General features: G+C 34.6%; 1 protein-coding gene across 5 annotated transcripts in view; it reads left to right on the top strand.

Annotated features, from left to right (window-relative positions):
- Positions 1 to 14,905, top strand: part of PIK3C2G (phosphatidylinositol-4-phosphate 3-kinase catalytic subunit type 2 gamma) — a 331,821-nt gene that overhangs the window by 54,450 nt on the left and 262,466 nt on the right. For 4 of the 5 annotated variants that reach the window (XM_053225894.1, XM_015074667.3, XM_053225895.1 and 1 more), the window contains exons 8-9: positions 9,533 to 9,655; positions 14,567 to 14,600. In XM_053225894.1, coding sequence (XP_053081869.1) covers positions 9,533 to 9,655; positions 14,567 to 14,600 — 157 coding nt within the window. The remainder of the gene's footprint in view (positions 1 to 9,532; positions 9,656 to 14,566; positions 14,601 to 14,905) is intronic. The other variant, XM_027035648.2, reaches the window with a different exon arrangement.

The following is a 14,905-nucleotide window of genomic DNA, read 5'->3' on the forward strand; positions in this document are numbered from 1 at the left end:
TTATTACAGTGCCAAATAGGACCTTTTAACAAAGTTAGCAATCCTTATTACTGATGACAAGCTTATACTAGAATCTAATAACTGATGAACTAATTATAAACTGATAAATGTGGACTGAGAAAAATCTACTCATGCTTTAAAATATGGTTTGTCTTCATGAAACATCTGCTTGGTCTAAAAAGAGCTAAAAACCTCCAAACACTTTACCATCTAGCTCATGACACAGAAAGTGTACAAACTAGATAACCAGAATGGCACCTCTATTTTTCAGGTTTAAGTAACTAAATGAGTAACACAGAATAATAATTATCTCACACTTTCCCCTCCCTAAGACCTAAATCCAACTGTATTCAGTTTCTAGACAGAAGCTAAAAATTCCACGTGTAAGTAGAAATAAGGATCTTCTGTATTTGGCTTTATTAGAACTGAAGCTCTTTTAGTAACAAGCAGACCTAATCCAAATTGTTGGATTTTTAGAAGTGCCAAATTCAAACATAATTTGTTTTTTAAATGCTTATTTATTTTTGAGAGAGAGAGGAAAAAGAGAGAATGCAAGTACATGAACGGGGGAGGGACAGAGAGAGGAAGACAGAGATTCCCAAGTGGGCTCCACACTGTCAGTGCAGAGCCCAACGTGAGGCTCGAACTCACGAACCATGAGATCATGACCTGAACGAAAATCAAGAGTCAGGTGTTTAACCAACTGAGCCATCCAGGCACCCCTCAAACATTAATTTAAACAGAGTGGCAGTAAGGACAGAATTTAGGTACAGAGACTCCAAAGTCAGATAGCAGTATATGCCAACCCTACACTAAAGAAAGTTTTTATTCAACTTTCTTAGAGTTCATATTATTCATCACTAGAGTGAATTTAATAAAATATAACAATGATATTTTTAAAATTAATAAAAAACATATGAGATATGTTTAATATAATATAGTGGCTGGAAGATAAAACGTGTTCAGGTAAAGATAAGTACAAGTGTCAGTTTAGTGCTATTAGAGTTATTATTTTTAAAGTTATATATTTTGGGGGGGCTGATTATCATAAGTTTTTATTGCTAAAGTAGAGGACTGAGTAGGATTCAGAAGAAAGAAGAAAAATGTCACAAAACCGATTTGTATTCAACATAGAATATAAGAAGTAAGAAAAGAACAAAAAATCGTAAGAAGAAAATAGGACAAAATGAATAGGTAACAAGAACCTGGTTAAAGGTTACAAAAGAAGAAGTCAAGGAGATGAAGGAGATAATGTCAGGTCACAAGAAAAATAAAACACAATTGCAGAATTGGAAACTACCCTAGCAGAAATAAAGGGCATAGTGAAACTACTAAAAGTCAAACCTATTATGTATAGGACATTTTCAGACTTAAGGAAGCAAAAAATGAAAAACTGAAAATAGATCTCCAGTAAGGAAAATAATCACTAGCCAACATAATTTGTATTCCAAGTGAGATCAAAAGCATTGAAGGATTTTGCCAAAGGAATAACATGATCTGACATTTTATTTGGGATGTGTGCAGTGAATTATATAATACATGAGGAACATTTAATAATACATATACAAACTAAAGAATAATACCTGAGCAGGCATTCTTATTAAACAGTAAGTTTAGGAACAAAATATTGCCGGTATCGTAGGATCTGCCTGTGTGCCACTTTATATCTCTTTTCTCTACATGAGAGGTATCCTTTGGTGAAAAGTATTTTGTAGGTTTTGTTTTCACCATTTTACCTTTTCACATTACCATCAAAGGATATCTATGCATTCATTAGAAATATACATTTTAGCTTTCCTTTTTAATGTCTCCATAAGTAGAATAAAACTGTATGTACTTTTTGAGCCATGTAACTTTTGCTCATTGTTTTTCAGATTTATCCACCTTGTTCTATGTGGTTTTGCTTTGTTTTCATTGATGTATGGTATTCAATTAGCTCACAGAACCTCAATTTATTTATGTAATCCACTGTTAATGTACACCTGAGCTAATATCAAGAATTTCTCTGGGGTATATACCTAGGGTCATAGACACTTTTTAATAGGGTCACACATATTTCATAACAGATGAGAGTTCCCATTGCCCCATCTTCTCACCATGTGGTATAGTTCAACTTTTTAAATTTTTGCTTAAGTGGGGAGAGAGTTAAGATGTGGAGTAGGAGAAGGACCTTATGCTTGCCATGTCTCTTGAACACAGCTAGATAACTATCAAATAATTCTGAACACCCAGGAAATTGATCTGAGGAATGAGAGAACAAACTGTACAACTAGAAGGAAAAAGGAGGTCACATTGTGGAATGCAGGAGGTGTGGAGATACGATTTGGGGGAGAAAGGAATCACAGGTGCTGTGCAGGGAAGGGAGCCCTGATCATGGAGAGAGGGGAGAGAAGGAATGAGAGAGAAAGATAAAGCAGCATGCAGGGACTGCACAAGAAAAACACTTCCCCAAAACAATGCTGACTGGGAAAATGAGAGGGACTGATTATCGCAAGATTTTACAAGCAGCAGAGCAAAAAGTCTGAAGTTTTAGAAGTCTGTGCCATTGCCAGAGTCAAGCATGGCAGGCATAGGGGTCTCCTGTGCAGAATGAGGGCAGAGGCCCAGGAGTGGACAGCATGCTCTGAGGATCTCCTGGATCATTCTGGGAGAGACAGTTCCCCTTCTTGCAGTACATTTGGAAGAGGCAGCATTGCCTCTCGGGACAAAAGAGCTAGTGGGTGCCACGGAGCTGCTTCATTCACTAGCATATAAGCAGAGACACCTGCTGAGGGCAGCTAACCTGGATGCTGGCTGTTTTGCTATGCTTTACCATAAAAATCCAAGTCCATGCCAGTCGTACAACTGCTTTTCTGAGAGAAACCATTATCAGCCACAAGGGAGTGAGACCCTCCCCTAGGGTATCAGCACAAGTCTGCCCCACACTAAGTCCCTAAAATCTGGAGTTTTGAAACCCAGCCACTCATCTGAGTTAAAACGGAGGAGCAGCGCACCAACAGGCCTTCAGACAGATCAAACGTAGACAGGGTGAAGGCAGGGATCTGACAGAAGCCTGAGTCCCAAGGGGAGAGATTGTTCCCCCTTCTGTGAAGACCTCCTCAACAGTGGTGGGCACGACATACCCTCCCTGGGGAAGAGAGTGGGCTGATGCCATTGTTTACCCCTCTTATCAGTACAGCAAACTTTAGGGAGCAGTACAGCACACACAGTGGAGGATTGAACCAGTTACTGCAAGACCTACCCCCTGGCACTCTGCAGGTGGCTTTTTTACTAGGGCAAGTCTGACTGAGATCCAGAACAGCAGGGGGCCCCTCCCCAGAAGACCAGCACAAACCTCCCATATGCACCAGATCTACTGATCATAGAGTGCTGCAAAGCTTCAGCTCTAGTGGAAACAGGACCAGGCACACGCTTTCCTGATACACAAAATATACAGTCCTAGAGAAAATTCCAAGATGGAGGAATTCATCCCAAAAGAAAGAACAAGAACATATCATGGCCAGGGAGTTAATCAAAACAGATATAAGTATTATGTTGGAACCAGAATTTAAAGCAATAATCATAAAATACTAGCTGGTCTTGAGAAACAGAAGAAACCAGAGAGACCCTTTACTGCAGTGATAAAAGACCTAAAAACTAGTTAGCCAAAATAAAAAGTGCTGTAACTGGGATGCAAAACCAAAAGTGCTATAACTGGGATGCAAAACCGACTGGCTTAGTGACTCCAAGGATGGAAGAAGCAGAGGAACAAATAAGTGATACAGAAGATAAAATTATGGAAAATAATGAATCTGAAAAGAAGAGATTAAGAAAAATTATGGATTATGAATGTAGACTTAGAGAACTCAGTAACACCATAAAGCATAATAACACTCATATCATAGGAGTCCCAGAAGCAGAGGGGGGAAAAAGGGGCAGAAAGTTTATTTGAGCAAATTATAGCTGAAAACTTCCCTAATCTGGGGAAAGAAACAGACATCCAAATCCAGGAGGCACAGAAAACTCCCATCAAAATCAACAAAACCAGCCAACATCAAAACATTTCATAGTAAAATTTGCAAAATACTGAGGTAGGGAAAAACACCTGAAAGCAGCAAGGGAAAAGAAATCCCTAACCTACAAGGGAAGACAAATCAGGTGAACAGCAGATCTATCCACAGAAACTTGCCAGAAAGGAGTGGCATGATATATTCAACATACTAAATGGAAAAAATATACAGCCAAAAATGTTTTATCCAGCAAGACTGTCATTCAAAATATAAGGAGAGATAAAGAGTTTCCCAGAAAAACAAAAACTAAAGGAGTTCATGAACACTAAACAGCCCTGCAAGAAATATCTTTAAAGGAGACACTTTGAGTGGGAAAGAAAGATCAAAAGCAATAAAGCCTAGAAAAGAACAGAGAAAATCTCGAGAAACCACTTTACACTAAATGGCACTAAATTCATATCTATCAATAATCACTCTGACTGTAAATGGACTAAATGCTCTAATCAAAAGACAAAGGGTATCAAAATGGCTAAAAAAAAACACACACACACACACACAAAAAAAACCCAAGACCCATCTATATGCTGCCTACAAGAGACTCACTTAGACATAAAGACACCTATAGATTGAAAGTGAGGGCATGAAGAAACATTTATCATACATATATGTTAAAAGAAGGCTGGAGTAGTAACACTTATATCAGACAAACTAGATTTTAAAGCAAAGACTATAAAAAGAGATGAAGAAGAGCACTATATCATAATAAAGGGGAATATCCAACAAGAGATATAACACTTGCAAATATTTATGCCCCCAAATTAAAACACCTAAATATATAAATCAATTAATAACAAACATAAAGGAAGTCATTGATAATAATACAACAATAGTTGGAGATTTTAACACCCCACTTACAGTAATGGACATATCATCTAAACAGAATATCAATAAAGAAACAATTGTTTTGACTCATACACTGGACCAGATGGGATTTAACAGATACATTCAGAACATTTCAACCTAAAGCAGCAGAATACACATTCTTTTCAAGTGCACATAGGAATAGGACATTCTCCAGAATAGATCCCATACTAGGTCACAAATCAGGCCTCAACAAATACAAAGAGATTAAGATCATACCATGCATATTTTCTGAACACAACACTATGAAACTTGAAGCCAACCACAAGAAAAAATTTGGAAAAACCACAAATACATGGAGGTTAAAAAACATGTTACTAAAGAATGAATAGGTCAACCAGAAAATTTAAGAACTTAAAAATTACATGGAAACAAATGAAAATGAAAACATGACAGTCCAGAATCTCTGGGATGCTGCAAAGGCTGTTGTAACAGGGAAGTGTATAGCAATACAGACCTACCTCAAGAAGCAAGAAAAGTGTCAAATACAAAACCTAACATTACACCTAAAGGAGCTATAAAAGAAACAGTAAATAAAGCCTAAAGCCAACAGAAAAAAGGGAAATAATAAAGATTACAGCAGAAATAAGTGATACAGAAACAAACAAACACCAGTAGAAGAGATCAAGGAAACTAAGAAATGGTTCTTTGAGAGGATTAATAAAATTGATAAACCCCTAACCAGACTTTTCAAAGAGAAAATGTACCCAAAAAATTAAAATCATGAATGACAGAAAAGAGATCACAACCAACACCACAGAAATACAAACAATAATAAGAGAACATTATAAAAAATTATATGCCAACAAATTGAGTAAACTGTAAGAAACAGAAAAATTCCCAGAAATATACAAAACTGAATACCAAAACTGAAACAAGAAGAAATGGAAAATTTGAACAGACCCACAATCAGCAGAGAAATTGAATCAGTAATCAAAAATCTCCCAACAAAAAAAAGTCCAGGGCCAAATGCCTTTACAGGGGAATTCTACCAATCATTTAAAGAAGAGTAAATACATGCTCTTTTCAAGCTATTCCAAAAAAGTAAAAAAGGAAAGAAAACCTCCAAATACATTCTACAAAGCTAGTATGACCTTGATTCAAAAATCAGACAAAGACCCAACTAAAAAGGAAAATTACAGGCCAATATCCCTGACGAACATGGATGCAAAAATTCCCAAGAAGATACTAGCAAATCTAATCCAACATTACATTAAAAGTGTTATTTTCCACAATCAAGTTGGATTTATTCCCGGGCTGCATGGATATTTGCAAACATGCATTAATATTTGCAAACAAATTAATGTGATACACCACCTTAATAAAAGACAGAATGAGAAACATATGATCTTCTCAATAGATGCAAAAAAAGCATTTGACAAAATACAGCATCCATCCTTGAAAGAAAAAAAAACCTTAACAAAGTAGAGATAGAGGGAACTTACCTCAACATCATAAAACCATATATGAAGATCCACTGCTAATATCATCCTCAATGGGGAAAAACTGAGAGCTTTTCCTCTGCAGTCAGGAAAAAGACAGGGATGCCCACTCTCACCATTGTTATTTAACATAGTACTGGAAATCCTAGCCTCAGCAATCAGACAACAAAATGATGTAAAAGGCATCCAAATTGGCAAGAAAGAAGTTAAACTTTTCACTATTTTCAGAAGACATGATACTCCAGGTAGAAAATCTGAAAGACTCCACCAAAAAAAATTGCTAGAATTGATAAATTAATTCAGCATAGTCACAAGATACAAACTCAATGCACAGAAATCTGTTCCATTTCTACATACCAATAATGAAGAAGCAGAAATAGAAATCAAGGAATAAATCCTATTTACAACTGCACCAAAAACCATAAGATATCTAGGAATAAACCTAACCATAAAGGTAAATGATCTGTACTCCGTAAACTATAAAACACTGATGAAAGATATTGAAGACGACACACAGAAATAGAAAAACATTCCATGCTCATGGATTGGAAGAACAAATATTGTTAAAAATAATTTTATTACCCAAAGCAATCTAGATATTTAATGCAATCCCTATCCAAATACTACCAGCATTTTTGCAAAAAAAAAAAAAAAATAGAACAAACAATCCTAAAATTTGTATGGAACCCCAAAAGACAAAGTAGTGTTGAAAAAGAAAACCAAAACTGGAGGCATCATGATTCCAGACTTCACTCTGTATTACAAAGCTGTAATCATCAAAACAGTACGGTTGGTATTGGCACAAAAAAACATGGCACAAAAAACAGACACAAAGATCAGTGGGACATAATACAGAACCCTCAAATGGACCCACAAATGTATGGTCAATTAATCTTTGACAAAGGAGGAAAAAATGTCCAATGGAAAAAGGCAGTCTCTTCAACAAATGGTGTTGGAAAAACTGAACAGCAACATGCAGAATGATGAATCTGGACCACTTTCTTACACCATACACGAAAATAAATTCGAAATTGATGAAATGCCTACATGTAAGACAGAAAACCATAAAACTAGAGGAGAACACAGGCAACATCCTCTTTGACCTCGGCTGGAAAAACTTCTGACTAGACACGTCTCTGGAGGCAAGGGAAGCAAAAGCAAAAATGAACTACTGGGACTTAATCAAGATAAAAACCTCTACAGTGTAGGAAACAATCAACAAAACTAAAAGGCATCCAATGGAAAGGGGAAAGATATTTGCAAATGACGTATCTGCTAAGGGTTAGTATCCAAATCTATAAAGAACTTACTGAATTCAGCACCCCAAAAAGCAAATAATCCAGTTAAGAAATGGGCAGAAGATATGAATAGACATTTTTCCAAAGAAGACATACAGATGGCCAATATACACATGAAAATATGCTCAACATTTCTCATCATCAGGGAAATATAAATCAAAACCACAATGAGGTACAACCTCACACCTGTCAGAAGGGCTGAAATTAACAACACAAGAACAGTGGGTGTTGGCAAGGATGGGGAGAAAGGGGAACCCCCTTATACTTGGTGGAAATGCAAACTGGTACAGGACCATGGAAAATGGTTAGAGGTGCCTGAAAAAGTTAAAAATAGAACTACTCTACAACCCAGCAATTGTACTACTAGGTGTTTACCCAAAGGATACCAAAATATTGATTCAAAGGGGGAAGTAAAGAAAGGGGTATATATGGAGCTGAAATCTCTGAATAAATCCCAGACATTGGATAGACTGTCACCTGTAAAAAGTGAGAGAAGAAAAACAATGCCTACAGACCAAGAGAGCTTTTGAGAAAGCCTCTCTCTGCCCAGGAGCTTTGAGTGAGGAAAATGATTACCTGAAAAATTGTCTGGGTAGCTGTGAAGTATTAATTTACACGATAGTAAGAATTTATGCCAAAAAATTGTGCCAGAATATAGTGACTATTTTGGACACAGGCAGAAGCAAATGCAAAACCACTATAAGGGAACACTTTTCTAAACTCCAAAACCATGGAGTTTCCTCTAATATATACACACACATAAATACGTGCTGGTAAAAGGGGAATAATCAGCTTAAAATTTACAAATCCTATGATGGCTGATCCATCATATGAGAGATTCTTCAGATATCAAGCATGTATTTGCACTGGATTTCAGGAGACAGTGTATTTGCACTGGATTTCAGGCTAGATTTGAGCATATTTTTTCATAGAGGTGACACCTGGCCAAGATTTGGATATGATTGTCCTAAGAAAATATATAAGAAGGAAAAATGGAAAGCTTGTTATGTTAACATTTCAGAACATCTAATATTTAGATGGAAAAGGGAGTTTGGATCACAAATGGAGTACACAAAGTACTGAGACCTAAGCCATAATAAGACTGTAGTTTAATGTACATAAAGTAAAGGTAGTTGATGTTACTAGAAAATTTTAGCCTGAAAAAAAAAGAAGAAAAGAAAAGGGAAACATGATAATCATTTTCATGTATTTGATGGCTGTTCAAGTGAAAAGGTAATTAGCTTTACTGTAAGTACCTCTGGAATGATATGTTGGAATAAATGGTTGCAAACTTAGAGACATTCATCTTGATTCAATATGAGAAAAATCTTTGTAACAATTACTTGCTCAAAAATTGATAGACTGTCCTGTCGGTAGAGAATTCTTCCACATTACAGGTATGCAAGCAGTCATGAATGTTCCATTACATAGGAGTTTGCTAAATTTTTTCTATCTCTGTGACTCTTTGAGTTAGTGAATACTGACAATAATGCAGCTTTGTTATTTTATGTGCTATATTCCAAGCTTATCTCGGGAAATATTTGATGTAACATAGACTCTGAAGGAGCAGCATTCTAGTACTTTAGATATTAATCATATCTTAAAATTATTTTGAACATTGGAGAAGATTGATGACAAATTTTTCTCCTCTGCATTGTTCTGGAAGACAAAACAAAAGAACGTATCATTCTCTCCCACTGTCATTTAGCTGTTCTGGAGAATCATGTTGAGTTCACATAAATAAAATAACTGGCTTTTTCCACATGAACTACTCATAAATTTTTCTTTTCCATGTTATAATTGAGTAGTTGTGTTTTCTTAATCTGGAAAAGACTTAAAATGCATCCAAATTAAATTGCATTTTCTTATTTTTCATCCATAGCAAAATGTAGATAATATTATTGAAGAAGTAAAAAATATATGCAGTGTTCTGGGGTGTGTGGAGACCAAACAAATTACAGATGCTGTAAATGAACTAAATCTAACTCTTCAGAGAAATGCAGAGGTAAATATACTCATTTATTAGACAGTAATTATTTTAAACCTGAGTTCAATAATTAAGAAGAGTGAAAGAATTTTGCCTACTGTGTGTGTGTGTCTGTGTATGTGTGCATAAATATTTCAATCATTTGGGGGTAATGGAAACTTGATTCTATTACACCAAATAGATTATTATACCAAAAGGATTCAATTAAATTAAAAGGAAATTTCCTACACCTTTGAAGTTTGTAACTGCAATGTATCTTCCAAGTGAGACTCAAATCAATCCTACTATCCTACCTAGAGGAAACAATTATATAACATTCACAAGTGTTTGTATAGACTATTAATGGCTTTCATGTGCACCAGTATATTCAGGAGTAAGTATCCATGCTTATGTGGACAAGCACACAAATAGGAAAGACCAGTTTTTTGTGGTATCTTTTGCTGAATTTGCAGTGCATACTGCTGATATATAATGCATTAATACCATTTTTTTCCAGTTAAAAAAAATAAGTATTATATGTTTTTTTTTTAATCTCAGAAATCTAATATAGAATTACAGGTGTGATTATTGCCCAAGAAAAAGATTAGGAAATCTGGTCACAATAATCCATTCAATCTTGTTATTAGTTTAGCAAATGATGAAGCAAAAAGATGTGATGATGGTAATAACTAATACTTGATAGTACACTGCAATAATAAAATAGTTTCACTTATTTATTACTTCATTTCATTTCACTTTTATTTCATTTCAGTTCATCCTCCCAACAATACACCATGAAGTTGGTGTTTTAATGTTAATTTTATTATTAAAATCAGATGCTTAGAATGCTCATGTACAGAGGATTAATAAGTGGCCAAATAGAGATTTGAAACTAGGCCTCTTCCTCAATGTATGTGAAACTTAATAAGAAAGAGTGATTACATTCATTCTTTACCTGAAGGGAAAGGAACAGCACAGATTATATTACCTTGAATATGCCAACCTTGAAATTTCAAAAGGACTGATTTAGAAAGTGGACAATTATATTAATATACATAAATCATCATCATTGTTTCAAATGTTGGACTTTCTATGTCTTATTTTAATTAGAACTTAGTTTTGTAATTATAGAGTAATAATGAATATAAAAATTTGAATACTTTGTTTGCATTACATATAGGGACAGTGATGACTCAGGAGCAGTGGAATCATCCTATCAAAAGATTTTCCAGATAAACATTCATTAAAAGCTAAAATTACAAAGCATGAAGAAGTCAAAATTTAAACAATATAATCAATAGATATCAAAATTCGATGTCTGAAATTAATATGTGTTCATTTCCTTACATTTTTCTTAATGGGAAAATATCTACTCTTACACCTTCCAATAGAAGAAAATGAAGTAATTATATAGTCTCCAAAGCTGTTTTTGTATGTACATATTAATATCCATGGTCTTCAGAAAAGACAACAAGGTAAAAAATTTGAAGTGATCACATTTAATCTGGTCATATTTTTCTATTCTGTGTTAGAGTGGGAAGATTCCACATAGTCGCCAAAAGCCTATCATCAGTATGTTGTGAAAATAAATATTTTGATGAACTCAAAAACTTAAGAATTATATGATGCTAAGAAGGACATTTCAAGGATATCCTTTCTGAGATAACAAGGTAGTGAGAGTTAACTTTCAACAAGCAACCAATTTCTCTTACAGTATCACATTTGGGAGACATTATAAGCACCTAGAGCTGGCAATAAAATACAAAGAGCTTAGGGTCACGCAAATAGGATTTGAACTCAATATCTACCAGTTTTTAGCTGAACATCCTTCGGAAAATTAATTCATATCTCTGAGTTTCAGCTTTCCTCACTGCATAAACAAACAAACAAACAAACAAACAAACAAACAGCAGAATCTACAGGGTTCCTGTGTTACAAATAATGTTAATAAAGGTCCAAATGATAGTGTTTCTTGCATAAGTCATTATTATTACTGAAGGTAGTAGGAATGGTGCTGGTGGTACTTTTTGAGATTCCTCCCCATATAGCCAACATGAAGGTTTTAATTCACACAAGCACCACGTAGGTCATTTTCTCACGACTATTGATTATAGCCAGCATCATGACAAATGTGAACCTTTGCCAGAGGAGGAGACCACATGCATGAATGTGAACACATGTCTCCCCATCTGCTAAGACCACTTGGTTGTGCTTCAATGTTTATGTTCGGCTCTCAGTGAATCAATACAAACAAATAACTGATCAAAGAATGAGGAAAATCTCATTTTAGGATAAAGCACTTCAAATGCCGTTAAAAATATTACAAGATACAAAAGCTTTATCTTAAAACATTCATTTTTGAAAACTCCCTAAAAGAACAAAAATGGCAATTTTCTCAGAAATGTCAAATTTTCAATATAGCTGAAGCCAAAAGAATCCTTCAAAGAGAAAGTGAATCCTAGGAAAACTGAACAATTATAATTCTTATGAAAAGCTCATAATCACATTTCACCTATCTTATATACTTATGAGCACTAACTTATATGTGATTACTGACACATAGAAATAAACAGTTGACAATTACCAGTTTTATTTCATATATGTCAATGGGAAAAACAGACAGTTTAAAACCCTTAATAAACAGATTCTAGGGGTGCCTGGGTGGCTCAGTTAAGCATCCAATTCGATCTCAGCTCAGGTCTTGATCTCAAGGTCTTGAGTTCAAGCCCTGAGCTCGGCTCCATCCTGGGCATGGAACCTACTTTAAAAATATATATAAATAAAAATAAAATAAACAGATTCTACTTATTTTGAGCACACTTTAAAAGTTCACTTATTCTACATCACCTTCATTCAAACATGTTCACCTCTTTCTCCATCCTAATCGAAGAGCCCACCTATATAAGAATGCTAGCATAAACAGTAAGTACATATTTTCAGAATCTGTGCAGTAACCAACTGCAGTTAACAATGCCAAAGCACCTCAGTCTGTCTAACCACCATGAACCTAAGATTAAAAAAATACTGAGAAAAATGAATCTTCTGCCAACAAACTCAAATTTGAAAAGCTTTCCTTTCCCTTGGCTGCCTTTTTTGGTCAACTTGCAAGAGACTATTTCCTGCCATACAGAGAAGTAATGAGGTATTTATTAAATGTAAGTTTTGGCAAGATGATGAATTATATCACAAATGCAGTTATACTCTTATTCAGCACTGGAAACAATTTTCCATCCTTCAAAATTCTATTCCAGAATCTCACATAATATATTTCCATTACATGTTCATACAATAAATGAAACACAAAGAGAAAAATATGGTCTTACACATTGTGCTGTAGGTGGATGTCATGGTGATTTTAAAATACAAGTTTATATTTCTGAATAAATTGAATTCTAGTTAAGTCAGGCTAACATCTTTAATGGTCTCATCCACATGGGTGAGGTGAAGATCTTATGTGCAATTGTTAAGCCTAGTGGTTTAAACTACACTCAGATGAAATATTGTACTTAAGAGAAATGCTTCTGAAAAGGTTCACGTGAACAATGCTTTTAAGTGAAAAAGCTATATATAAATTTAATTAAATTTTAAACATGATACAAGTGTTTTCTTTCAAAAGGAATATTGTAGCAAGTTCTTGATTACAAAAAAAAAAACACCATGATTATCCTTTGTTTGAGAAATTGGGCTTTAAAAACAAACTTAAAGCAAAATTTTTAAAAATGTAGTGCCAATTAAAATGGATTTGACATATTAGAAAATTATATTTGCTTTCGGACTGAAACCTCAGTTTTGTGAATCTGTGTATCTCTATATATAGTTTTCATGATAATGAAGTTATAACCAGTGAATCCTAAACCACTAAAGTAATTCTAGGTCTCCACAAACACAAATAAACAAACAAGCAAATAAATAATAAAACCATACTAATGAATATGAACTAAAATGACAAAAAATATAATTTCAGATAGTACTGTTTTATTTAGAATATGGTCACAAGTGTTTTACTGTCAGTTTCTTTAAATCTCCTAAAAATAAAGAAATGAAACTATATCATAAATCTGTATGATTCTGCCCACTTGATTTTTTTTTAAGTTTATTTATTTATTTTGAGAAAGAGAGCGCATGAGCAGGGGAGGGGCAGAGAAAGAGAGGGGGAAAGAATCCCAGGAGAGGGGGCTCAAACCCATGAACCGTGAGATCATGACCTGAGACAAAGTCTGACCCTTAACCAACTGAGCCACCCAGGTGCCCTTGATTTTGCCCACTTCCATCCAGCCCTCTTTGCATAGCAGCCCAAAGCTCACAACTGAACTAATAATAAGAACTGCTAATAATAAGAACTGGATATACTACACAGAAAGAATTAAAATGCACTTATTTCAAAAACTTATTTACTGCTGGGGAAGGAACTGAGTTTAGCCAATATATATAGAACTGTTCTAATAACACTAAACAGGCTTGGGGTGCCTGAGTGGCTCAGTCGGTTGAGCGTCGGCTTCCGCTCAGGTCATGATCTCATGGTTTGTGAGTTCAAGCCCTGCGTTGGGCTCTGTGCTGACAGCTCAGAGCCTGAAGCCTGTTTTGGATTCTGTGTCTCCCTCTCTCTCTGCTCCCCCCCTGCTCGTGCTCTGTCTCTCTTTCTCAAAAATAAATAAACATTAAAGAAATTTTTTTAAAAAAACACTAAACAGGCTGAATTTATTCTAAATTTTTTTCAGTCAAAAAACCTAGATTGTTTTTTAAAACATTCAGAATGCTTTCCTTTTACTTTATAATTTAGCTTCCTTCTGTTTATTAAGCAACATTGATACATGATAACAATAAATATTTTGTCTTTTTATGATGCAAGAGAAATTTCAGTGTTTAGATCTGGATATAATCGGTTTGGTTGTTTTGTGAATTTGTTTTCTAAATAACTATTCTGTCTTTGCACTTATTTTTCTTTTTCAGAATTTTCATCAAAATTCAGAGACTTCAGCAAAAGGTAAAACATACATGTACCCACATTTAAGAAACAGTTACAGAAACAAAAATAATTTAATTCTTTTCAATTTTTTATCCAAATATTATGGTAGCACACGCACACAAACATTTTTTGAGGCATAAGTGTTTTGCTAAGCCGTTTTTACTGATGGAAATTATTATTCTGCAAGTGAATAAAAATCAACACTCTAAACTTTTAGCCTGACATTTTTAAGAAATGGGAAAAGTCAAGAGTCTATAAAAAAGAAAGGAATACTGAAAATATTTTTATAACCATTCCAAGAACTATAAAATTTTAGTTACTTA

Source organism: Acinonyx jubatus, chromosome B4 (assembly GCF_027475565.1).
Source record: "Acinonyx jubatus isolate Ajub_Pintada_27869175 chromosome B4, VMU_Ajub_asm_v1.0, whole genome shotgun sequence".
Classification (NCBI taxonomy): domain Eukaryota; kingdom Metazoa; phylum Chordata; class Mammalia; order Carnivora; family Felidae; genus Acinonyx; species Acinonyx jubatus.